Here is a 26,834-nt window from a genome sequence, read left to right as displayed (position 1 = left end):
TTGGTTTTCATGTTTTTTTTATGAACAGAGAGGGTATTCTCTTGGCTATCGATTGGCTTTTACTTTAATACAAAGTTCTAAGATAATGGCACGCCCGTTATGTAAATAATAATTTAATAAACCAAAATCTGTCTCATAATTTATCATAACATATTCCATTACAAATAAATCCAGATAAATAGGCTGTTTTCTTCCGATTAAAAATGGTAATCAAGCTGTTATCGATATCACCTCACTTACCGCAACAATTTGAACTTAAAAACCCTTGACTATACATTTCCATTATGGTAATCAAGCTGTTATCGATACCACCTCACTTACCGCCACAATTTAAATTTAAAAACCCTTGGCTAGATATTCCATTACTTCGTTTTACACATTTTTTTTCATAGATAATATTTTATTTCGTTTTAAACATATTTTTTGTATGTAATACATATTGTTTGTGTTCGTTTTCGTAAGCTTATCAAAAAATTCACTTCACTTTTGTTGTATGTTATTGATTAACTAGATTCCATAGTTTATTTGTTTTTTTAATTTCACTACCAAGAGAAATGTATTTATCTCTAAAACAACACGTGCCCGTGTGTATTTATAATATGTATTTCAATTAACTAATCCACGCGTGCGTCGGTTTTAAATGTATGTATAGACATGTATTTATATTATATATAATATTATGTAATAATAAGATCCTAAATGTGTAGAAGATCAGTTATAGTTGTGACCCCAACCGAGGGGTACAACATATTAATGTGGGAATCGATTCAGGAAAGTATTCTTCGGGATCTAAAACTAGCCTCGTCTAGCTGTCTTTTATCCTTGTGATCCTAGATCAGCCTGTGGCGTCGTTTGAGATTTTTCTGTAGTTTCTTCATAGTTTTGGCATTGGTTGGTCCTCAAATCTGCGGACGTGTCCATAGGTCGCTCAGATCCTTCTTCAGCTTGCCCAGCTCTGCAAGTAGGGATTGGTTTGGACTTAATTCCCCAGTGAGTTGGTATGGCCTTAGGCCCTGAGATATATGTCTAACTTACCCAGCTGAGCTGGCAGGACTCCCCCATTGCGGAATCCCAAATCGAAGCGAGGCTGAACTCCCAGCTGGCTAGCCGAGGTGGATCCCGAGTTACGGAAGGCGGTGCCACTAAATCAGGATAAAATTGGCAATAAAAATCTGAGCTTGCAACCCCAGAGAGCTTCAAACGCACCTGTAAGGATGCTTCAGGCAGCCATAGACCTCGCGGTAACGCCCATATAGAGTGCCGTAGGAAACGCCCAGAATTCTGGCGGCCTTCTTCATCTCGAGTCTTTTGTTTTTAATGGCATCCAGCACCTGAAAGATTCCAAAATATTGAATAAGAAAAATCATTATTAAATTATTTTTAATCTTAAAAATAAAAAGGGAATTCAAAAATATTTAAAATCCCTTTAATATATTTATTTTGTTTGTATTTTAAGAACTTTTGTAGCTCTCCTCCATTACAATCATTACATTTTCAAGGTTTTTCAAATAATTTATGATAAAATAGCATTGTCACACCCTAAACAATTAGTTTAATTTGCTTTTTTCATAGAAGCTTTCTACATTTGTAGTTTGGCATTACAAAGTGCAAGCTACAAAACAGACAGAGATGATTGCCACGTTTTTTAAAAGTGGAAACAAATAAAAAAATATTACATAAAAAGGTAAAAAAAAGGTGGGAACTATATTTAACTGCTTTTCAGGTGTTACTTTTTTAGTGCTGTATTTGTTTTGCCAACATCAATTGTAATATTTAACTTTCAAATATATTTAGAAGTCATCAGACCACTTTTCCCATGTTAAACATTTTTCTGTTAAATTGTTATACATAAAATTCTCAATTAATAATGTTATAAAAAAAAGATAAACAGAAAAGAAATAAAAAGTAAGAAAATAACTCGGAAAACCGCCAAAAGAGCTTTATAAAAAATGTATAAGCTGGCACAAAGGAACGATAAAATAAAAGAAAAATACCAACAATAGCCAGAAAAATCCAAAAAATAAATAGATGAACAGAAAAATAAATTCTGAGAAAATAACCGAGCGAATATTTCTAGCTGTTCTGCACTGGTAAAAATAAAGTAGTAGGTGTAATGATTTTATATTTAATTTGAATATTTTTCGCTTTGTTTTTCTTCATTGCTAATTTGATTTATTTTAAATTTGAAAATGTTAAATTAAAGAAGGATTTTAATATTAAAATAAATATAAATATAAATATAATATAATATAAATAATAACTACTAAAGAACTAAGACTTAAAACATATTTTTAAATTAAATTATTTTTTAATGACGTAAAATATTTAAAGTAAATATGATTGAAATACAAAAACCTAAAACTTACTTTAAAATATTTAAATCAAGGTGGGAAATACAAGATACGATATTAGTCAGTATCTTTCACTTTCTACCTAAACTAAATATCTTAAACTAAATAAATTCAAATATTTAATAAAACATTGTGAATTCATTGTGCAGATATTTAGTTTTACTCTTCCATTTCTTCACCAGTGTAAATATAAAAGAAATTAAACTAAAGCCACCAAAAAACTTCTGAGAAACTTACGCGCTTGGTGAAGGGTTCCTCCCAGAATTGTGGACGCCGCCCCTTGGCCAGATAGTCGTCCATCTTGATGACGTCCTGCCACTGCGACAGCTCCTCGTTCGTCAGTCGCAGTTCGGCGGCATCGTAGTCCTCCAGCTTGATGTCGGGATAGTCGGCGGGGGCACCGGAGCCACTGCCACCCGGATCCTGGCCACCGTTTCCGCTTCCGTTTCCGGCTGAGGCATTTGCCACGGCGGCGGCGGCAGCAGCTGCTGCAACGGCAGCGGTGGCAGCCACACTGGCTACATTCGGCCCAAATTCATGGGCCATCAGCATGCCATGTTCGTTGATCAAGTAGGAGGATGCACTAGTGGCGGATCCGGATCCTCCTCCACCTCCACCCGCTGCCACGCCCCCCTCGTATTTGCAGGCAAAACTGGCCGGATTCACGTCCGTAGGACGTGGCGACTCCGCCCTATTCGCCACCAGATGCTCGTTCTCGATCTCCTCCAGCGGTTGCGGCAGCTCATGGGGTTCCTCCTTTGGCGGCTCAACCTCATCCTCTCCAGACTTCTCATACAGCCGACGGGCATGACGCAGTTTGCCATGACGTTCGCGCCGCTCACTGATCTTCTCAAGCTTTTTGGAGGCACTGCCCCCGCTGCCGCTGCTGCTGCTGGTCGACAGCACTTCCGGTTGCGATTCATCGCCGACTTCCGTTTCCTGTTTGTTGGCCTCGCCATCGCTGGGAATCTTGGGTGTGCGACTGCCATTTGGCTCTGAATTGGACCAATCCTGGCCAGCGGCAATCGATGGCTCCTGGTCACTGGCCTCCGATTGGAGGAGCTGCTGCTGCTGTTGCTGTTGCTGCTGGTGACGTAGACGCTGGCGCTGTTTGGGCGGGCAGGCGGCGGGCGGGGAGGCCATCGAGGCGGCATGGGCGGCCAGCGGCGGCTCCTCCGCAAAGTGACGGGCCGTCTCCAAGTAGGCACGCTGGGCGGGCTCCAGGTTGGCGGCATACTGGGCCAGCTTGCGTCTGTTCGGGGGAAAAGAAAATTAAAGGGAGACATTAGGAACAAGCACTTAAAACAATTAATCCTTAATTTAAGAGGTTTTCAAGCTTTCAAGTCTAATAAAAACTTTAAAAATATTTTTCTTACTCCCTAAACATAAAGCGCTTTCAAAAACTATTTAAAAGGTGTCTAAAAGTATGCAACAATACATTTTCAATAAGGATGTCTGATAGAAAGACAACTTTAACTTTTTACTGCATACTTTTTAACACATTTAGAAATTATTTTAAAACGCTAGTGATATTTGGGTTTATACAGTGTGGTGTGTTCAACACACTTTAGGTGCCTAAAAGTATGCAGTTAATAAAGTAGGGTCTTCTTTCTAATTGAATTCATTGTACTTTTTAGCTTAAAATATATTGTTGCATACTTTTAGACACAAAAGCGGGCTTTTAAAAGTGATTTCATAACCCTAACGATTTGTGTGGCATTCCCATATGAAAAAATCTAGTTACAAAAGATTTTAAAAGACAACGTACACATTGAACACGTCGTAGGAGTCGTCTAGTGGTGGACGACCACGCTTGCGTTTGGGACCCAGGAAGTGCTCAACGGGTGCGACGCCCTCGAGGGATGTGGCCCCGGATATCGCACCCACTCCGGCTGAACCCGAAGCACCCGGCAGCGGCGTCATCACGGGCATGCGACCCAGTACGCTCTCCATTCCCGGCGACAGATGTTCCCGATCGCGATCCCGTTCGCGTTCTCTGTCCAAAATCACAGAGCTGTGCAGATGCAAGGGTGGGCCAGCTTGGGGCTGCTGCTGCTGCTGGTGCTGGAGGATTAGGTCCTGGGCGTAGCTCTCTGCCAGGCTGCGTGGCGGCGAGTGGAATTCCGCGGCGGCCATCGGAGGTGGCGGTCCGTCCTCGTCATCGCGCCAGGTCACCTCAGCCAGGCCCTTGATCTTCAGGTCGTCGGCGGTCTTCAGCAGTGAAGGGAGGCTGGCCTGTAAATATAAGAAATCAAGGTTTATTTTTGGGGATTAAAAATCTCTATTATCATAGGTGCCATAAAATTCTGAAGAGATTTGAAGTCATTTGTAAGGGTGCCTAAAAGTATACTATGATTTATTTTAAGCTGTATACTCTACAGTGTAGAGAGATATTCAATATTTCATAGTATACTTTTAGTTCCCTTTGTAAATTGATTCAAATCTCTGAAAACTTAGGATCAATATATCAAATTTCAGCTATAGTGTTAAATCTGTCAGCATAAATGGTATTTCTTTGCTTCAAGTCTCTGAAAACTTAGGATCAATATATTATAACTTAAGCTTTATTTTTAAATCCTTCAGCATAAATAATATTTCTTTGAGCGCCTTGAAAGAATAATATATAAATGTAGCAAATAATCATTTATACTCACATGCTCCACATTGATTTCCCCCTTGTACATGAACTCGATGAGGCACTTGACCTCCGCAAAGGTCACATCCTTCATAATGATGATCGGATCACGTTCGCTGGCATAGTTGGAGAGCACGGCGTCGAAGAAGGTGCTGCAGGCGCACAGGACGACTCGGTGGGCACGGATAAGCTGACCCTCGCAGGCCAAGGTCACGTCGCAGAAGCATCCGCGATCCAGGAGCTGGGAGAACATGGTCTGCAGATTGCTATGGTGGTACTTCCACCTCAGGCAGTACTGCTGCGGCAGCATGGTGGTGCCGCGCCTGCTGCTGCCCCTGATGGTGGTGTCTCTGGTGGTTCTGGTAATCCTACTGGAGGTCCTCTCCTTGGGCAATTGACTGCCTGGAAAACAGAAGAGGTAGCTATTGAAAATATCTTTAAGAACTCAAGAAATCATTTACAAAGGTGTCCAAAATTATGCTACAGCTTATTTCAAATCCAAAAATGCATAACATTTATTCGGTATTACCATGATCTATTTATTATGGTATAGAAAATCAAAAAACATTTATAAAGGTGTCTAAAACTATGCTACAATATATTTCAGATCCAAAAATGCATAAAATAAATACAAAATTACCATGATTTATTTATTTTAGCATAAGAAACCAAAAATCATTTATAAAGGTGTCTAAAACTATGCAACAAAATACTTAAAATACCAAAAGTCATAAAATAAATACCAAAATACCATGATATATTTATCATAGCATACCTTTAAGCATGTTTCAATGCTATTTCCAACCTTTACAAGAATTCCTCAAATAGTAAATCATTATACCCACAAAGAAACTCCCTCAAAGGACATTTTGCCTGGCCAACCATATTTGTAATTAATGATAAAATAAATTTTTTCATTAAATTTCCCAGATTATTAATAAAAACAAAACAGATTCCACCGGCGTAAAATTGACTTTTCTTAATATGTAACATTTTTCCGCCCATCTGAACATGTATTGAATCATTTATTGGTTTTTTCATGCCGAGAGCATTATTTCCATCGTTAAACTTGTTATCCCTATGAATCCTTTCGCAGTGCGTCGGTGTGTAAATGTCAATCGGAGGACATGCAACTTTTTACTGTTTAATGAAAGGGTTTGTTGTCGTTTATTTTTTTTTTTGCGCAAAGCTTCGGCATGCGGAGAACTTCTTGTTGGACCCCCTTTTTTTTTTTGAAGGTATTTTTCGAATTAAATTCATCGCAATTTTTTCAGCCAAATAAATAATCGAAATTCCCGCTTTATGTGAGAGCAAGTTGGGATCGGCGGAAAAAACCAAAGTCCTGCCAGTCATCGAATGGCGAGATGTTTTTTCCAGCTCCATTTCCCTGGCAACAAAGAAGCGCCAATGACTTCGGTGGGTGGGGTGAAAAAAAATCGGGCGGTATGGTAGTTTTTTCCCTCAGACTGCAGCAACATAAAAATGTTCGTCCTCGTTTTCATTTTATTATTATTCTTCTTCTCTCTCTCACTCTTCCTTATACACATAAAAAATTTTCATAATTTTCTTTTTGTTTCCATTTTTTTTTTCTCGTTGTGCACACTTTTATGCAGCGCAAATATTATGCGCAAGGTAAAACTTTATTTTGTTTTTGTCGCTTTTCCTTCTATATGTATATGCATTTATGTAATATATAAATATAAATATATATATATGGGGTGTTTGGTGTACATGTACAAAATGAGTTGACGCTTGATAAAAACACAATTTAACCGCCCAACTCCCACACACCAACCAATATGTCAATATACTTAAACCCAAAGTATGGAAAAAATGAAAAGAGCAATTATAAAATCCCTTTTGTTGTCGATTTCCACAGATTCATCGCAATTGTAAAACAGAATCGACGTGACGAAAGAGGGAAATAAATTGATTTTCGTGGTAAAGATAGAGCTACATCCATAGTAACTCAATCTGGCATATCGTTTATTAAGGCGAGCAATTAATTAAATTAATTAATTCATTTTCAATGTGTAAAAATTTTCAGAAACATGATGTACAGCTCAAAATTCCCGTATCCATTTTATATATTGTGGATATAAGGTAAAGATTTGAGGTAAATAATAATAATATATATTTAAGTATATATAATAGATAAGGAAAATAATTGTTTATATGTATATAATAGATTTTTTGGAACAAACAGAAAAATCAGGAAACAAAGATTTCTTATTTTTGTAGTATAGGGTAAATAATATTAATTATAACATTTATGCTTAAAAATAAGAAAACTTGTTTTCCTGATTTTTAAAACCTCATCACAGTATTTATAATACAAAATACATTTTTTAAAACAAACAGAAAATTCAGGACACAAAGATTTCTTAATATATTAATAATATTAATAATAATATTTCTGCTTAAGAGTAAGAAAACCAGTTTTCCTGATATTTCAAAACCAAATTTTAATATAATATCTCTACAAGACCATCTAATTTTGTGTTGCTAGCCAAAAGGTTTATATACTTGAGGGGTTTATAAATGTATACATATACATAGGAGGATGATAGAGATATGGTCATATACTGGGTACATTCCCCCCACCCTTTTCGTACCCCTTTTCCTGGTACGGTAATAAATTTTAAGAATTCCCCCAACAATTTTGTTACCCCTTTTTTATATGTGCCAACAAATTTTTGGATTTTTTGTCTCTTAAACTTTGTTTTTTTTTTTTGTGAAACGCATTCTTGCTTTTAGTACTAATAGCACAAGGGAAAGGCGAGCGAAAAAAAAGGGTAGGATATAATGGTTGGGGGGATAAGAACTTTATGTTAGCTGCGTTTTATGTCCAGTGTACAAGATGGACCACACACACACACACACACACACACACACACATTTAGGGAAAAAGGGACCCGCACTCACACAAACTTATTTTGAAAGTAAAGAAACTCCCGGCATGGGTCAAAATTCGCCCGAGAAGAAGAAGAAGTAGAGGAGCTGTTGAAAAACGCTTCTGAAGAAAGAAGCTCGCGTACAGAATGCGAAAGCAAATTTCGCTTCACCTTTTTCAGCTGCAAGAAATGCCAAAGGAAAGTTGAAAAACAGAACACTGCAAACTGCAAAAAACATCAGCACCAGAAAGCTGGCGAATAAATTGCGCACAAAAAAAAGAAAGGGTAGAAATGGGTAGAAAAAAGCCCCAAGAAGAAAGGACTTCTTTAGCTAGTATATAAAAGAATGCCATGTGTACGGGTTTTTTTTTGTATGCGCATTATGATTGATATATAGAATACAGTCGAGGTTTATTCGATCGAAAGGAACAAAAAGGTACACATAACTTAGAATACATATATGCAAATCTTATGTTCATGTACGAAATTCTTTTATATAATGGAAACACATGGAGTTTTCTCAAATATTTATATTTATTTTCACTTTTGGATGTGAAATACATTGGTGGTTAAATAATCCTAATGATATATGTAAGTTTATGGTTTATAATATATATTTACATTTATTTTCTCTTTTGGATGTAAAATACATTGGTGATTAAGAAATCCTAATGATAAATGTAAGTTTATGGGGTTGAACTTAATAACCTTATACTTATTGTCTCAATAATATTTTTTTTTGGGTTTACTTTATTCTTTACCAGATTCTAATTATAGAGGCTTTACTGTACAAAATAGTGGCATTAAAAAACGCAATGTCCGGCACTCAAGGATTGGGATTTGAGTTCGGTTTCTGTTTCGGTTTTCTGACTTGGCTCACTCACAATAATAGAAACCCCCCTCTCTCACACACACACACATGGAGAAGAGTTAACTGCAAAGGGTTTTTGATCCCAATCTCTTGCCCCACCCACTACCCAACACCCCCCACCCCCTCTCACACCCACACGATAGAAGCGTTACACATTTAAGTTCCTTAAAATAAAAAAAGCTACAACCAACACAGACACACGAAAATGGGGTGGGTGTGTGGGTTGGGTTGGCATAAAAAATACATGTTTTATTGTAGTATATTTTTCCCGCCAAGCAGTCGCACACACACACATGCAGGGCCCCTTTTTCTTTTGGATTTTCTCATGGAAAATATTTTTCAGTTTTTATCACATTTTTCTTCTTCTTTGGATTTCGTTTTGTGTGTTTTTTTGCTGCATCTTTTTTATTTTATTTTATTTTTTACTTCTCCACTGCTTGTAAGCAGTGCCGGGGCATGGGAGGGGTTTGGGGGGTCGAAAAGGGGGTGACGCAAAAAGGTTGCGAGCGGAAAAATAAAAATGAAAAAAGACATTACAGCGACTGCGACGTTGGAGAGAAGAAAAAATAAATAAATAAAAACACAAAAAGCTGGCAGAACGAAGGGAAAATAAAGAAAGGCAGGGTACAAAAAAAAAAAGAAGAAAAAAAACATAACGACCGTTTCTCGTTTCATTTCGTTTCCCCCCAACCCCCTCCCAGTTTTTTTTGCAGTTTTCCCCCCCTCCGCCCCTGCTCTTTATTATTATTTTCAGTTTCTGTCTTTTCCCATTTATTTTTCTTTCTTATTTTTCGCCCCATGTTTCTCTCCTACTTTTTAAGCTGTAATTTTTTACTTGACGTTTTTTATGTTTTCTGAGCTTCCAGCTCCTTTTTTTTATTTTCAGCAATTTTATCCTTTTTTTTAAATATCGATTTTCATGTCAACTTAAATGAAAGGTACACAGTTTTCCATACAAAAAAAAGCGGAATGTAAAAAAAGGAGAGTACGGAATTTATATGTGGACCTGTCATCCATGTGTGTGTGAGTGTGTGTGTGTGTTTGTAATGCTTTCTGCTTTTCCTTGCTGTCTCTTTTTATTATTAATTTTTTTATTCACACACACACACATGGTTGTAGATTTCCCCCATTTCCTTTTTATAAATGCTTGGCAGGGACACACACAGCGAGGAAAACAACTCCAAGATACACGGAGAAATTTCCACTTTTTTGCTCGGCTTTTCTGTTGTTTTTTTTTTGTTGTTGTAGTTTTCCCTTAGCATTTTCCGGGTGGAGGTGGTAAATTCCAACCATGATTAATGGAGAACTCAATCGAGATAGATACTGTTTTATATACATAACTGAACATTTACTACCAATACTTATGGATTCGTGTATATTTCAGGGTACACGAACACCATTTCTCAATGCCAATTCCCGATGGCAATCTTTGGGAAACCCAAAAACCAAAATGGATTTTAAATTTGAATAGTTTCATTCCTTTACAATATTGAAGACTTGGTAAAGTTTTATTGTGTTAAGCTAATTTTGTCGATCAAATTTATATAATATATTGCATATATGCATATATTTAATCTTTCCTCTTTACTTTTATTTGGATTATTAGTTTTTAACTAATTTAAAATGATGTATCTACACATATTCCTTTATTTTAATTTGATTTGTGTCTTACAACAAAGTAACAAAGTATTATTCCCTTTTTAAAGATTGTAATATTTGTTTTTAAAAACCATTTTAAATGATCTAGTTAAGACCCCCTGATTGAATATCGTATCACTGCTTGCCAGAAAGTAATTAAGCTGCTTGCCACACTGACCTAACCTTGGCCACAAAAATTAGGTTAGCTAATTTTGTCGATAGAATTTAAATAAAATATTATTCATAAGTATTTAGTTTCTCCTCATTACTTTTATTTGGAATTATGGTTTTTCAACTAATTTAAAATTAAAGAACCGAATATTTTTTGTTTTGATTTGATATTTGATATTAGCACAAACAAGTTTTATTTCTATTTTAAGGACTCTAACTAATCTTTAAAAACTATTGGCCAATGTTTCAATGAAAAAAATGTTTTAAAATGATCTAGTTAGGACCCCCCGATTGAGTATCGTATCACTGCTTGCCGGAAAGTAACTAAACTGCTTGCCACAATGACCTCACCTCGGCGACAAAAAGGGCTTGGGTAAACTAATCTGGTCGATCGAATTTAAATAATCATTACTTTATTTTAAAATACTAGTTTTTAACTAATTTAAAATTTGCGAACCACATTTTTTTTTTGATTAATTATCTAGTTAAGACCCCCCGATTGAGTATCGGATCACTGCTTGCCGGAAAGTAATTAAACTGCTTGCCACACTGACCTCACCTCGGCGACAAAAAGGGCTTGGGTAAACTAATCTGGTCGATCAAATGTAAATAATCATTACTTTAATTTAAACTACTAGTTTTTAACTAATTTAAAATTAGCGAACCACATTTTTTTATTAATTATCTAGTTAAGACCCCCCGATTGAGTATCGTATCACTGCTTGCCGGAAAGTAATTAAACTGCTTGCCACACTGACCTCACCTCGGCGACAAAAAAGGGATAATCCCCTGGTATAAGCCGATATCGGAATTAACTCAAACGATGGACACAAACAAAATTGGTTTTTATACTCAACGCCAAATGGAACGGAAATGGGGATGGGTCTGAAAAATACTGTAACCGCATTATCAATTGCATTAAGGCTCCGATAAGTGCAGGGCACCAAAGTGCCGAGTATATAACGCAATGTACATTTACAATATTGGCGGGTAGTTATGTACACGTTCTATATATAATACACACATCCTTTTTCCTGCCAACAGCAATTTTCTTTCTTTATTTTTCTGCTTCTTCACCAGGATTTTTATACCCGTTACTCGTAGAGTAAAAGGGTATACTAGATTCGTCGGAAAGTATGTAACAGGCAGAAGGAAGCGTTTCCGACCCCATAAAGTATATATATTCTTGATCAGGATCACTAGCCGAGTCGATCTAGCCATGTCCGTCTGTCCGTCTGTCCGTCTGTCCGTCTGTCCGTCTGTCCGTCTGTCCGTCTGTCCGTCTGTCCGTCTGTCCGGATGAACGCTGAGATCTCGGAAACTATGAGAGCTAGGCTATTGAGATTTGGCGTGCAGATTCCTGAGCTTCTTACGCAGCGCAAGTTTGTTTCAGTAGACTGCCACGCCCACTCTAACGCCCACAAACCGCCCAAAACTGTGGCTCCTACAGTTTTGATGCTAGAATAAAAATTTTAACTGAAATGTAATGTTCTCATCAATACCTGTCGATTGACCTAAAAAAAAGTTTGCCACGCCCACTTTAACGCCCACAAACCGCGAAAACCTGTGACGCCCACAATTTTTATGCTAGATAAAAAATTTTAACTGAAATGTATTCGTCTCGTCATTACCTATCGATTGACTCAAAAAAAAGTTTGCCACGCCCACTTTAACGCCCACAAACCGCAAAAACCTGTGACGCCCACAATTTTCATGCTAGATAAAAAATTGTAACTGAAATGTATTGGTCTCGTCGATACCTATCGATTGATCCAAAAAAAAATTGGCCACGCCCACTCTAACGCCCATAACGCTTAAATCTGTATACCGCCGGTAGGTGGCGCATTTTAATCTCGCTTTGCTGCTTGCATATCTCCATTTAGCTGAGTAACGGGTATCTGATAGTCGAGGTACTCGACTATAGCGTTCTTCCTTGTTTTTTTTGTGCTCCACTCGCTTTTGTAATTTGTATAATTTTTTAACATTGTCGACGCTGCTGCTCCTGTTTTTTTCCAATTTTTTTTTTGCGTGGCGTTTTTGCTTCTTGTTTTCCACCTTTTTGTTATTTTTTTTTCTTTTTTTGTAGCTTTCCTTAACGTGGAGCAAAAAATTTTAATATAAATTTATGTGCTTGCTGACGAAGAGGATGGTTGGGGGGAGGGGGGGTGGTGTTTAAACTTGTTTGCAAATGGAACACGGCAAAAGTATGTAGAGTGTTTTACACAATTTTCATTTCGTTATTTTTAATATTAATAAAAATAATAATACACAAGCGGAAAAATATATGAAAAAGTTTCATATCCGTTTATTTCTTTGTTTATAGAGCTGGCTGTTATGAGCTCTCTGAACATCCTGGTCTGAAAAATCCCCACCCTTCAGCATAAATTTTATCGCCCCACAAAAAAAGTGTAATAAAACAAAGCAGAATTCAAAAATGACAATTTGGGTTTCTGTTAAAAGTGGCTAGCTAGAAAATCAGAGAGGAAACTAAATATTTGACAAAATATATAAAATTCCAACGGAAGATTGAATTTTTCTTAATCAAAAAACTTAAGCATAAACATATTTCCCCCTTTTTAGTGTCAATAAGAACTGGAGAATATTTATTTGATTTATGCAAACAGTTCCTTTTATTTTCATCCACTTTTTACGTTTAAACAAAAAACCGCAACGAAAGATATTCAAAGAAAACAGAAACCAAATACGATCTGCAGACATGCGAATTTCACATTGAGTACAACAAAAACCACTAAGTACTGTACAAATTTGCATCGAGTACAGTGAAAAACCTTAAGTTAAACTACTAACTAAATTGGTTAGGCAGTTATAGTTTTAAACTATAGTACTCTTTAATTTCATAATGTATAATAACGAATTCATGGGAAATATCATGTTTGGATAATAGTACCTATATATCTTTTAAAGGTTTTAATATATACTATCACTTTCTTTAAAAACAACTTAGAATCATTGTCAAATTCTAGTTATATCTTTTTAGGAAGAGATTTTTTGAGATTAGGAAGATGGATAGGAAATCTGGCTTAAGGAAGTTTTGCTGTGGCTTCTTTAGCTTCCTTAGCTTTTTTCATTTCTTCTAGTCCCCAACTACAACTTGTTAGCTCTCCTCCTAAATAAATAAATAAAACTAGAAGGTATTTTTAGACGATCAAAAGATACCTTAACTAATTTACTAACTAAAGATTCAAAATTTAAACAAATATTTTAAAAAGATCAAGATACTGTCTTTGGTAAGATAAAATCCGTAGAAATATCATTTCCTTCGCTTAAACTTTAGTATATTGATCTATCTTAAGCAAAACGGTACTATATAGACGAAGAAAAGATACCTTTTGAAATTTACTAAATAAAGATTAAAAATTAAAACAAAATATTTCAAAAATGATCTAGATAAGATAATATCCACAGAAATATTTTTTTTCTGCATTAACTTTAGTATGAGTATCTTTCTTAAGCCAAACTTTTCTTTTTGAAGGTACAAAGATTCTTAGTCCTGTTTAAAAATCGAGCATTCCCCTGGTATTCCACAACTTTACAGGGTATAAAAGAATAAAATAAACGAGACGACAGAAAGACCAAGTCAAATGAATAAGCAGTTTCTCCGCTTCTGCTTTAAGCCAGAAAAAACACACACAAAAAAGAGAAAAGGAAACATCAACAAAAAATAATAATAAGAAATGTAGAAAGAATTCGCATTCGAAAGCAATTCAAAGGAAAAATCTATGCGTTCTTTTGATTCTCGCTTTCTTGGCAAATTGGTAGGAGTTTTTTCCGGAGCGCGTTTATGTTCTTTTTTTTTTTGGTCATACCCATTATAGATTGCAAACGGAGAAGGGTGTTTATGGATTTCTATAAATATTTACGGCGGCAATTTAAAGAAACAGGAGAAGTCGCATAAAAAACGCAGATACCTGATGCCTGTTTAAATGCTGATATAACAATATTTATTTTTGGGTGTATATCATTTTTTATAAAAGCATAAAGCTTAATTTTAGTTCACAAATTAGTTGACATTTACCCAAATAATACATTTTTAATATACGAATGCTGCGAATCCTTTAATGGACATTTTCAATTCGAACCCATTTGACACGCTTCGATTTGCTGGCGATTGCGGATGGGCAACAATTCGAAATTCGTATTATTAATAAGTAATAAAAAGAAATGAAGAAAATTACCAAAGAGCACAGAACACGCAGCAAGCAGTAAAAATCCAGAAAAAGAAGCATCTTACAGATACGCAGGTTTCCCCCTTTTTTTTTTTGTAGGCACACATTTATATACATACATACGTATATATTCATTTGGCAGATTCTGCGGTTGCGTTTGCCTTTGGGTTCTTGTGTTTTGTTTTTTTTTCAGAATGCCAAATGCTGCAGAAAAAAAAAACCAAACCTAGGCCAAGAAAAGGAATGGAGGTCCAAATTGAAGTCCAAGACAGTGCTGCCCAGAAATCATCTCAAAAAAACAGGACAGATCAGCAAAAAAAAAGTGGGGAGAAGAGGACAAAAAACAGGACTAACGTAAGTTCGGATTAATTGGTAATTTCAAGTTTGATTGTTCTTATTGAAATTTAACCATTACTTTATTTAGTTAGGTTGGGATCTTATGCATATACATAGATACGATCTAATATTAAAGGATTATTGTTGGGCTAATAGTTAGTCAATGCTTGAAATTAAAAATCCCCAATGGTGATAAGCCCAAAACAAACCATTTCATTCAAATAAAATGTACTACCTAAGTATTTAATAACAATAATCCACTTTTTAATTCTAAATGCAGTGCACTTTGCATCCTTTTAACAACTTATAAGATTGTTTAATGTTAATCCCTATTAAGAGATGAACTATTTAATATTTTGCTACTTATACTTTTCAAACAAGTTAATTCAACCACTTAGGCTTATAAACTGCTTATCAAAGTAAGGACTTATTTGCGGACTGTGGCTGTTTAAAACTAAACGAACTTGGTAAGTTGTCCGGAAAAAGGATAAATTGGCAGCACTGTTCCAAGATCAAGACCCAGCTACCAAGTCCCCGATCTGCAGCAAAATATACAATTGCGAATAAGGCCAAGTGCAATAACACTTAATGCACACACATACACTAGATACATATACCTGTAAATATATATAGATATCTGGAGAGGTACGCAACATCATAAAGCCTTCTGCCCCCAAAACAACAACACAAAAAACAAAAACCAACCTGCAGACCAACAGCAACAAAAACTGTGCAACTTTACTTTACGATCCTCTATAACTATGATATTGCCAATGTTGTTATTGTTCTTGTTGGCCAAGTGCATTCGCCTTCCGTTTTTGTTGTTGTCGTGTGTTGACTTATGCAGCTTCTTCTTCTCAGCTTTTAAGCCCCCTCTACCGCAATATGCCCATATGACACGGAATGGAAAACCATATTCTTAATAAGATATCTAAAATAAATGTATACAAATGATAAAAAATAGGGGTTTAGTAACCCAAATTTATAAATATTTCTGATTATTGGAGATACAATGAAATTACCTGAATATAAAATAAGCATTTTCATAAATATGGTTACACTAAAAACAAATTTCTTACCAAAAGAAACAACTATTAATGATACAAAATCTGTATCTTAGTAAGATACAAAAAAATATACTTCATATAACCGAATTATTTTCAAAAATATGGTCACACTAAAATGTAATTTAATTCAACATAACTAGTTTTTTTTAAATATTCTTTAAAATTTCGATTATAAATCAAAACATGGTTTTGGTTGTGGTTTTATATTTTAAGTTAAGTACCCCACTTTCCTTAAGTGTCATATAGCCATCATTTATCTGAGCTTTTCTAAACAGTTTTTCTTTTTTTTTAGCTCGCTTTGTTGTTGTGGCTTTTCTTGTTGAAATTATTAGACAGCAACAGCAACAATAGTAAAAAAAAACACGCAGCGTCCAGTTTGGCACACACACACACGCTCCTGAAGATAAAGAAACATATTTTCTTTTTCTTTTTTTTTTTTGGTTTGTTGCTCCAAGCATTCAGCGCATCTGTGTAACCTCAAGGTTGCTGAACCTCAAAGGAGCTTGGCTAAAAGGGGGTGTGCGAAGGTGAAAGAGGAACCCGTACCATAAGAATAAAATTGCAAAAAAAAAACAGGACCTCACCATAAATAGAGTCCTGGCCAAATAACCAGATTGCATTTGCTTGCCCTTCTATTTCGGTTTAATTTGTTTTTGTCAGATATTATTTTTGATCCCAGGGCAATTGAAGCAAGTGATAGAATTAAAAAAGATTATCAATAAAACTAAGTTTGGTATTACTGAAAATACAAGAACCCCAAAGTAATGTTTACTTTTCACTCTGCACTGTGTAAATATACCAAGGATTATATTATCAAATGGTACCAATATGATATGATATGATTTACTTTGATCTAAGCAAAAGAACCTCCTAAAATATTTGTGGAATAGAATTTCGTTTACACTTAGCCTTGGGTGTAAATAAACTCTTTAAGTATACACATAAGGTTAATTTAATATCCGCCTTTAACAATCCGTTGGATATTATTTTAAGATCTTTGATACCTAAAAGGTTCTTAGGGATTAAGTTTATTTATTTGAATCTTGAATTTAATCTTGGATGTGTAAATGTTTCTTTTTTTATCTTTGAATCACCAAATTTTATCGACTTATGTACATTGACTAGTGCAATTCTTAATGCACATTATTATTATATAAAGAGTATATAATATTTCTAAGTAAATATTATAATCCTTCAAAATATTTTCCAGTATCCGACTTTAGTTTGGAAAAAATAGAGCTCTCACCGACTTGGCACCTCATAAATGTCTTGGCCCTATATAAATCCATCAGGAAAATGGGTTTTAAATCAAGTCAAGGTCTAGTCAAAACCTATAAATAATGTTTACGTAGATCTCGAAAACCCTTTTCCAGGGAAAGAGTCAAAGGAGCCGATAACACAGGACCGATGATCAATGGTTTGGAGCAGGTGCATCTATGTGGGGATGATGTGGATTGGATGCCCTGAAGGGGTTTCCCCGCTGGAGAAATTCCCTTTTTGCCACGGAAAGGTAGGAAAGCCTTGTTAACTGATACTACTTCTGCTGCTGCTGCCTTGTTCTTTTGCTGGAAAAGCTGCACAAAAACCTGGCTGGCTAAAATAGCAAACAAAACGAAACAAAAAAAAAATTGAATAAAACAAAACCAAAAGGGAGAGCGAGCGGGAAACAGAAATTGCAAAGCTGGAAAAAGGAAAAGCTGCTTTGCACAATCTCAGAGGGGAAGTCGGGGGAAATAGAGGAAGTTACCTACTACTTACAGCACTGGAAAAAATGTATAGCAAATTAAAAAGAAAATTACAAAATGTTATTGAAGTAAAATTAGTTTTTTAATTCGTATTATATGTTTAGCCCTTAGAATAAAATAAATAAATAAACATCAAAACAAAGGTCTTATTGCGTTATAATTGGTCTTATCATCTAAACCTATCATTGAACTCAACTCAATATAAATTAAAATGTTAAAAAGTCATTATTTTTTCTTTGTTTTTTATATTTAAACATAGAATATATAAAATAAATCAATTAAAAAACCAAAGCACTTCTAAAATTCTTACTGCGAATTAAATGCTCTTGGAAAATATCATCTTAAATCAATTTCCACACTGTAAAAATGCTTAAATGAATTAAAATATTTGTGGAACACATATAAATAAAATCGTAAAAAAAGATATTAAGATTTTATAAGTATTTTTTTTATTTAAACATATAAAATTTTCTTCGTGTGTAGCTGGTAGCTCTTCCTTCAGCTTGGTTCTTTTTATTCTATTTGTTTTTTTTTTTTGTTTTTCGTTGGCGGCTCATGAAAAAGCCAAAGAAGCTGCAGATACAAATGTAAGATGTAAGATACTCGGGGGAAAAACTCACTTGCTGAGGGGGAAAAAGAACATTCATCAAGAAAACTGTCGTCGTTTTTTGTGTGTGCGCTCTACGGCATTTGGTATCTGTATCTTTAGCCTGCTGCTATATGTATCTGTATCTGTAGTATCTGTAGCTGTAAGTACGTTAGCCTCCGCCGCGGATTCTAACTCATATTACTGCCTTGTTTACTGCCATTTGCTTCTTATTACTATACATCGGTACATCGGAGTACACTGGGGGGAACCCCCGCCAACCAGCCATTTGTTTATGTCGGTGTTTTGTATTTCTATACCGCCTGAGCTCATTCGTTTTTATTTTCATTATTTATCATATTTTTTTTGTCCACACCTAATGTAAACTTTAATATTATTTTTGTACTGTTTGTGGAAAAGCCACAAAGGATTGTAAAAAGCCAAAGACCAACAAGTTTTTGGGGGAAGAAAACTTTTAAGCTGCCGTGAAAAATGGGAAAAATATTGGTTAATCCTTAACAAAAATTTAAAATAAAAAGTTTTCAACTTCATAAGACTGGTTACCGTTTTTCGGTTTGTTATATTTCGAATGAAATATTTTTAATCTTTTTTAGACAACATGATAAGTCTTAATGTTAAAAATGCAATTTATCTGAACAACGTTCGGTAAAGGAACATATTTCAATCAAGCAGAACAATTTCCACAAGATTCCAACTGACTTTTACTATTTTATTTAAATTACTTTAATAACAAAAGCCCCACTACAAAATAAATGGAGAACATAGGAAAATAACCGAAGAAAAAAAATAAGGGGAAAAAACGTTGATGATGATGGAGGCGAAATCTCGAAATGAGAAGAGCAAGGAGTTTTTTTTGCCGCCAGTCTCCTTGAAATGAGAATGTTGCTTCCCTGTACTCAAAGCTGAACTAAGGGTATACTAGACTTTACGAAAAAGAAAACCAGTTGAAAAAATATCTTATATCAAAGCTTAAAAATCCCTCATCGATCGTTGAATGTATATTAAAAATGTATATTTCTATAGCTTTTTATAAGACCAGCTGGTAAAACCTCTCCATCATCACGAGATATCTGTTAGTCGTTGCCATTTTGAAGTGACTTTTTTACTAGCTGGCTGTTTTTTGCTGCTTACTTTTTTTTTCCGAAACAAAATCTGTGTTTTCCTTTTTTTGGGCACTTTGTAATTTATTACGTTTTTTGCCGTTCCCTGCTCCGTTCGAGTATTTTATAAAATTGTTCAATTTTTGCACGAGACAATGTCGCAGGGTCGCCCCACACTCTTGCCACCCATGAAAAGCAGCAGTAAAGTGGCGCTGGAAAATGAAAAATAATAAAAAAGGAAAAAAAAATACATGTAAAAAATGAAGGAAAAATTGGGAGGGGCAAGGAAAAGCGAACCAAAGTGAATATTGAGATATTTTCCATGCTGACAACCAGCTTGGTTCGCTTCGTTTTCGGTTTTGGTTCGTTCAAAAGTGATTTACTCTTTTGGTAATGTGCAAGTACCTCCCAAAACGCCCCCTTTTCCCCGATTTCCACTCATTTTTTCCCTGCATGTTTATGTGCAATTTTCTTTCTCACACACACACACACACACACTTGCCACTTTTGCCATATACAGTTACAACATATCTGCACTTATATAATATATAAGACTTTTTCTCTATAAAATAGGGAGTACCTAGTCGAACAAAAAAAACACGCAAAAAACACAAAATGTTTAAGTCTAATTTGTAGAGCGTGAAACCGTTGATACCCTGCAAAATTCAACTCTTTCAACAAGTTGATGGCATTCCACTTCATTACCATTCGACCTTGCGAAGGGATGTCTATGTCTCAACCCGTTCGTGTGTTTCAAATTTGATGAAACTGCTAATGCATCCCTTGGGTTTTAGGCAAAACCAAAAGGAGTAGCTGAAAATTCAGTTACCTCCTTTCAAATACACTTACTAGAAGCCTAATACAGCATTTAAGGGAATTTAAGTAAATTAAGTGTGACCAAATGTGTTAGAATGCATTGTAGTGTGCCCAAATGCCCAAGTGAATCAGAACAAAGCTTCTGTTAGTGATATTAAAAGCATTATATACCTTTTTTTAAGGGTATGAAAATAAGTAGACCTTCAGTTTTGAACGCCACTCTAACCACTTTTGTTCTTCGCAAAATATAAATGAAGGTTTTTACTACTCCTGTTCCTTTTTTTTTATTTTTGCTACCTTTCTTACCTTCCCCAATGCTGGAAAAGTTCGTTCGTTCATTCGGTTACAGTTTTCTTTGCCCACCCTTTTCTTTTTCCTATCCCCCCCTTTTTTAAGCTTATAGTTTTTCCTCCCTTTGCCAAGCGCGCCAAAAAAAATTGAGTAGGAAAATGGGAAGGGGTTGGGGAAAATGGGGAAATGGGGAAAAGCGGACAGGCAAAAACCGAGCAACAGTAAAACGAGCGTTTTTTCCTTTAGTGGAGAAGTGGGTAGGTTTTTGGGGGTAAATAAATTAAATGCTTGACTTTATTTTGCCCAGCGATGTTTGCCTTGTTTTAATATTTTCCTTGCTTTTCTCTGGATATACTTTTCTGGTTTTTGTGCTCGTATTTTCCCTTTGTCTCCAACACTCTTCTTTTTTTTTTTGTTCATTCTTTTGCCTTTTTTGTGCCTTTTTAGAGCATGATTTGTAGTTCGTTTCGTTAGATGGAATTCCAATCTGCTGGCGAACAAAAGGGTGGAAATTTACGAAAAGATTTCCATAAGTTCTCATCGGGCGGCGAGGAAAACGGGGTCGATAAAGAAGTACAAAAGGATACACTTTGAACCTGTTGCGGTTCAGAGAACTTGATAAGAACTTGGATTTCTTCGGGCTATAAAAAGTAATTCCCTGTATAACTTATAGGTCATCTAAAGATGATACAGAAATAAACCAAGTAATCGGATCATATTATTATTATTTTTTTTGGGTTACATTTCTATATTTATTACCAAAAATACTAGATTATAGGCAGTGTGACTCTACAGAATGTTATATAAAGATAAAAACTAGTTTATAGTATTTATTTATTTATTAACAAATATTATTAAATTTTAGGCAGTCTGATTGCCCAGAATGAGAAAACTATCTAAGAACATTGTTCTTGAATTGAGAACATTCGTTCTTAAAAACCGTGTAAGTACATTTTGGTATCAATATGAGAACGAAATGGTGAGAAGAGAAAAGTTAAATTGAGTTTATTTAACAACTTTTTGATAAGTATACACAAAGGACTGAAATAATAGTTTATTTGTACATACAATGCACTTAAAAACCTCAAATGCAACTTGATTCGAGCAAAATAAAAACAAAAATGTCGTTCTATTTTTAAGAACAGTTTCAACTCAGATGAGAACTTCAGAATTTTCTCTGTGTAAAGATAAAAACTAGTTTATTTTTTTGTTTTTCACTTTATCACTCTAACAACTATTCAGTTTCCAAGGGGTCCACTCTAATTTCCCTGCATTCCAACAAAACACTCTAAACCCAAATCAAGTTTACACAATGCATTTTTGCAAAGCTCTCTTATCAGCCAAGGTTTCTGGCCGGAAAAAAAAGGAAAAAAACCAAAATAAATAAAATAAAGCAAAAAGTTCAAATACGGCTAGGTGCACACAAATACAAATGCAAATTGAATTAATAGAAAAGTAAATATAATTGAATCAGTAACACAATTTAAGCTGATATATTGTTGCAAATTAAATAGAAATAAAATGCCACATTGCCACGGAAGCGGATAAATTAAAAAAGCGAAAGAAACAAAATTGAATTAAAATGTATTAATGAATAAAAAAACGAGCACTAACAATAAAAACGAAAAAAAAAGGAAACCACAAAAAACGTTTTGTGATTCATAATTTCGATGTGTGTATGTGGATTTTTTTTGGGTTTTGGGTGATTTTTGTAGAGCTCGCTTTTGTTCCCCATTTGGAGTGTGCGTGTTGTTTTGTTTGTTTTTATCTTTCCGAATTGAAAATCTTTTTTTTTTGTATATTTTTCTGACGGTTAATTGCATAAAAATAGAGGCCGTATTTGTATTGCCTTTTTTGTGATTTTCGAACGCGACATAATTTGATTTGAAAACCTTGGACAAACGGAAAAATAAAAAACAAGTGAAAAAGGAAAAGAAAAAGAAAAGGAAAAAGAAACGGGGAGCCAAAAGAATTCTCAACTTTCGAAGGGCGATTAAATGGAGGGGTATACGGTTCGGTTCGGGTATTTTTCTCTACTTTTCTTTATTATTTCCCATTGTTTCGCTTGGCTTTATGCGACGGAAATAGTTTTTATCTCTCCCCCATTTGCTTTGATTTCAGTTTTTATTATTATTTTTTTTTTTTTTTGGTTCGTATTATTATTCTACTTCTTTCTTTTTTCTTCAGTGCCCCAGTATTTTCACCACTTCTCGAAGTTATCAGCGAAATTTGCCTAACGTGTTTGTTAGTTTTTTATATATATTTATTTTTTTGCCACACACATAGAAAGCTGCACAAATACATCAAAATAAATTTGTACATATGTATAATATGTATATCTGTAGCGCTGTTAATTTTTGTTTTCATTTTTCTGATTTGCCGCCTGCAGAGTAGTTTTTTTGTTTGTTTGTTTTTAATTATAAATATGAGCTGATATCAGAGAATGGGGCGAGAAAAACAAGCTCAATGAAAAAGAAACGGCTGCAAAAAATATTGAGCCCTTTTTAGCACAAAATGCAAATAGAAATGGAAAACCTTGTGAAAAGTTCAAAAAAATATTGAATAAATCAAATAAAAAACCTTATTTACGCCTTACAAATTAGGATTTTTATTTTTTGTGTAGGTCGCATAACATAAACAACTGCAAATTTGCGTAAGTACATTTTATTTACCCCTCCAATAAAAAAAAACACATACAGAGTAAACTAAACCAAAAGTTGGTAGAACAATAAAAAAAATATTCTTTGTTAAAAGTCAACAACAAAATAATCAGACACGAAAAACAATATTTCGTGTCAAAATTTCCGTCGTTTTTTTGCTTTATTTCCTACTGCTGTTTTTGTTTTTCTATGGAATTTTGATTTGGTTGCGGAATAACACGAAAATAAGTATGACTTTTTTATTAGTTGCAAGTTTTTTTGGAAATACCCTTACTATCTATTATAAGGGGCTTTTTTTCGTTTTAGATTGGGTTGATAATTTTTAAGTTACTTACTTGTTTTCTAAAAAGCACATGAAAAATGTATGATATTTAAATCTTGATCTATGCATACATGTCTACATTTTTGTTTAGTTATCTTAGAAGATGGGAGAATTTCAAATGGTTTTGATCCCAATTTTGATCCCAAAAAAGGGAATTTCAAATAGTTTTGAACCCCTTTTTGATCCCAAAAATTAAGGGAATTTTAAATAGTTTTTAACCCATTTTTGATCCCAAAATTATGGTAATTTTAAAAAGTTGAAACCCCTTTTTGATCCCAAAAATAAAGGGAATTTTAAATAGTTTTGAACCCATTTTTGATCCCAAAATTAAGGGAATTTTGAATAGGTTTGAATGCATTTGAACCCATTTTTAAACCCAACGACTTAACACTTTCTTTAAGTTGAGCTTTTAATATTTTGTAATATGTTAGTAATGCTTAAAATATTATTGATGGAGTTCTAATTGAGAATTTTCAAAACATGATATAAGGTTATGATTGTTTTTCTTATATAATAAACCTCATACAAATGCACAAACATATATACATTGGAAAGTACATACACATGTTTGTACCTTTGGGGCTTAGAACCCACTTTATGGATCCAAAATTAGGGGATTTATACCTAATATTTGTATTACCAGGATTTGATGGCCTTGAGGGGGCGTGGCAGTAAGGATGGATGCTGACCTGCCCTTGTTTTTGTTTGTTATCGCTTTGTTTTGTTTTGTTTTTGGACAATGAACTTGAAATTTGGAGCACGCGTTCACATGTAATTGAAATGTGTGTGAGTGGGGCAAAGGAGGGGGAAAGCAGAGTGGAGGAGGATGATGGGGAAGGGTGGAGAGCAAGAGAGCGGGAGAGCAGGAGAGCAGGAGAGAGCCCTCACGCACATAAACACTAACAAACAGAAACCAGGGGCGCGGATATGAAGTGAAATTTTGGGGGCAAGGGGGATATCTACACATATACACAAGTTTATTGTATGATTTTCTACAATTACCCACTATCATCCCCATTTTTCTAAGAGTGCCGCACCCCCCCAAAATTTCTAGCTCCGCCCCTGATACAATCACACGCAGATTTTGCGCCTCTCGCTCTCTTCTCTTCTCCTCCCCTCCCCACTTGATTCGCAGCTTTTTTTTTTTGCGCAGGCGAATGCCGCTGTGAAAACAAAAAATCGAATAAAACAGCCGACAAAAACAAAAGGCCAGAGAATCGTTGACGGCTACGTCACTCAAATGCGATTTGCAATTTTAATTTTTGCCGTTCATGTTTTTCAGTTTTTTGTGTTCATACAATTAAAGTTGTAAAAATGAATTGCAATACAGAAAAAGAGAGAGAAACGTAAATTGTAAATTGCTTTTGCTGTAAATGCGGAAATGCCTCTCTCAACGAAACAACAAGCAAATAGTACAAAAACGTAGAAAACTAAACTAAAAACCACAACAAAAAATATGGCTAAAACAAAAAAACAAGGGAAGAAGAAAAAACTATAAGCCACAAAAACAAGCGAAAACGATAAGCCAAAAAACGAGCGCAAAAAATTGCCCCAAAAGTTAGACAGCTATAGGTAAAAATGTAGTGAAGTGTCTAACAAACATTTATTTAATTACATAAACAAAATAATTATTTAAGGTATAACAACTGAATTTAAAAAAAAGAATGCAATTTCTAATATTATTTTTTTTAAATAACTACTATTATTTTGCGCCCGACTGTGGGGGAATAACAACAATGAAGTGCGCGGGGAAATTTGTGGCGTTTTTCCATAGGCCGCAAAAAAAAAACTTAATTATCAAGCTTAGACAGAAAAACAGAAAGCTGTAGACAAAAAATGTAAATTACTGGCCTATGAATTTAATTTATTTTTTTGCAGGTCTATGGGTTTTTTTTCTTCTCTTTCATATTTTTTATTTTCGCAATTAGTTGGCAAAAAAAATTACAATAAGTGAAGAAAAAATGGCAATCGTTTCCTGGGCGAAAAACAATTGTTTACAATAATTGCATATGATAATTATGTCAATTTCGAACATTCAGTTGGCAAAGTCAACAAACCCGGAAACCTTCGACGAGAACAACGGAATTTTTATCGTAATATTTTGTTGGCCTTTTTTTTTTGTTTAACAAAAAACACGCACAAAACAAAACATGCAAAAAATAAAAAAAGGAACACAAATATATTATTAAAAAGGGGAGAGCGGCGACCAATAAAAAAAAAAAAACAAAACAAAAAAATCACACAAATAACACACAACTTTTGTTTGGCTAAAAATAAATCGACGTTCGTTTTGCGTGTCTTTTTAGCACATGAAATAAATAATTTGTTTTCTCACCTTTTCTTTATGACTTTTCGCGGTATCTTTTCTTTTGTTTTTTTGCTTTTCTTTATGTTTTTTGTTTTGTTATTCGAATTGAATTGCACACGCAGCAGATTTTGGCGAAAAAAAACTCATTCATTCATACATTTTTATTTCATTTTTTTCTCGTTGAACTTTAAAAAAAAAAGCATGCAGTTCAAATCGCGCGCTTTTTTTGGGTTAACGGTAATCACTGGAAATGTTAAAATTACTGCAGCACTAACCACAAAATTGTCATAAAAGCTTCACTTAAATAGCAGAAAATCACAAAAAATAAATGTGTCTTTTTAGTTTTCAAATATTCTGGAATATTGTGTTCATGTTTTTGTTGATATTTCCCGGAACCGGAACTTGGCTGCAATGCAATGCGTTGCGATGCGCGTTTAAGTTAAGACTAAAATTCGACTCGGCGGTAACATTGTATTTTAAGTGAGCGGCCAGCTGCGAAGTCGACGTGGCCGGCGTTGCCAGATCGCGGGGTGGCAATTCTACTAAAAAATCCAAAAATTCCCCCTAAATTCAAAATCACATTACATTTAAAACACCTTAAAGGCGTTAAATTAACATAGTTAAAAAAGTAATAACCAGGAAAGAAACAGGGATCAAAAATATTCATTGCTTGTAATTGGTATTCTTAAAGTATTACTTCGATTTAGTTGTATTTATTTTTCCACGGTGGGTGATTTTTAGACAATGTCAATAAAGTTTGGTTCTTCTCTCCTAAATTCAGATAGCCAACAAACCTTTTACAGTTTGGAATAAAAAATGTGTTATTTTTACCATA

General features: G+C 34.7%; 1 protein-coding gene across 2 annotated transcripts; it reads right to left on the bottom strand.

Moving 5' to 3' along the window:
- Positions 1 to 471: 471 nt before the first annotated feature.
- On the bottom strand, positions 472 to 26,442 carry LOC108011114 (longitudinals lacking protein, isoforms H/M/V). 2 transcript variants are annotated; one of them, XM_036821164.3, is made up of 7 exons: positions 26,027 to 26,442; positions 5,006 to 5,388; positions 4,120 to 4,586; positions 2,589 to 3,603; positions 1,207 to 1,331; positions 1,036 to 1,142; positions 472 to 978 (listed from the first exon to the last, which is right to left on the bottom strand). In XM_036821164.3, the coding sequence occupies exons 2-7, from the start codon at positions 5,294 to 5,296 to the stop codon at positions 941 to 943; spliced, it is 2,043 nt and encodes a 680-aa protein (XP_036677059.2). In that variant the 5' UTR covers positions 5,297 to 5,388; positions 26,027 to 26,442; the 3' UTR covers positions 472 to 940. The 2 variants fall into 2 exon arrangements, with proteins under 2 accessions (XP_036677059.2, XP_016931674.3); XM_017076185.4 differs by having other exon boundaries at positions 472 to 955; positions 26,027 to 26,441.
- Positions 26,443 to 26,834: the final 392 nt, after the last annotated feature.

The sequence above is a fragment of the Drosophila suzukii genome, chromosome X, assembly GCF_043229965.1.
Source record: "Drosophila suzukii chromosome X, CBGP_Dsuzu_IsoJpt1.0, whole genome shotgun sequence".
NCBI lineage: Eukaryota > Metazoa > Arthropoda > Insecta > Diptera > Drosophilidae > Drosophila > Drosophila suzukii.
This window is presented reverse-complemented; position numbering and strand designations above follow the sequence as displayed.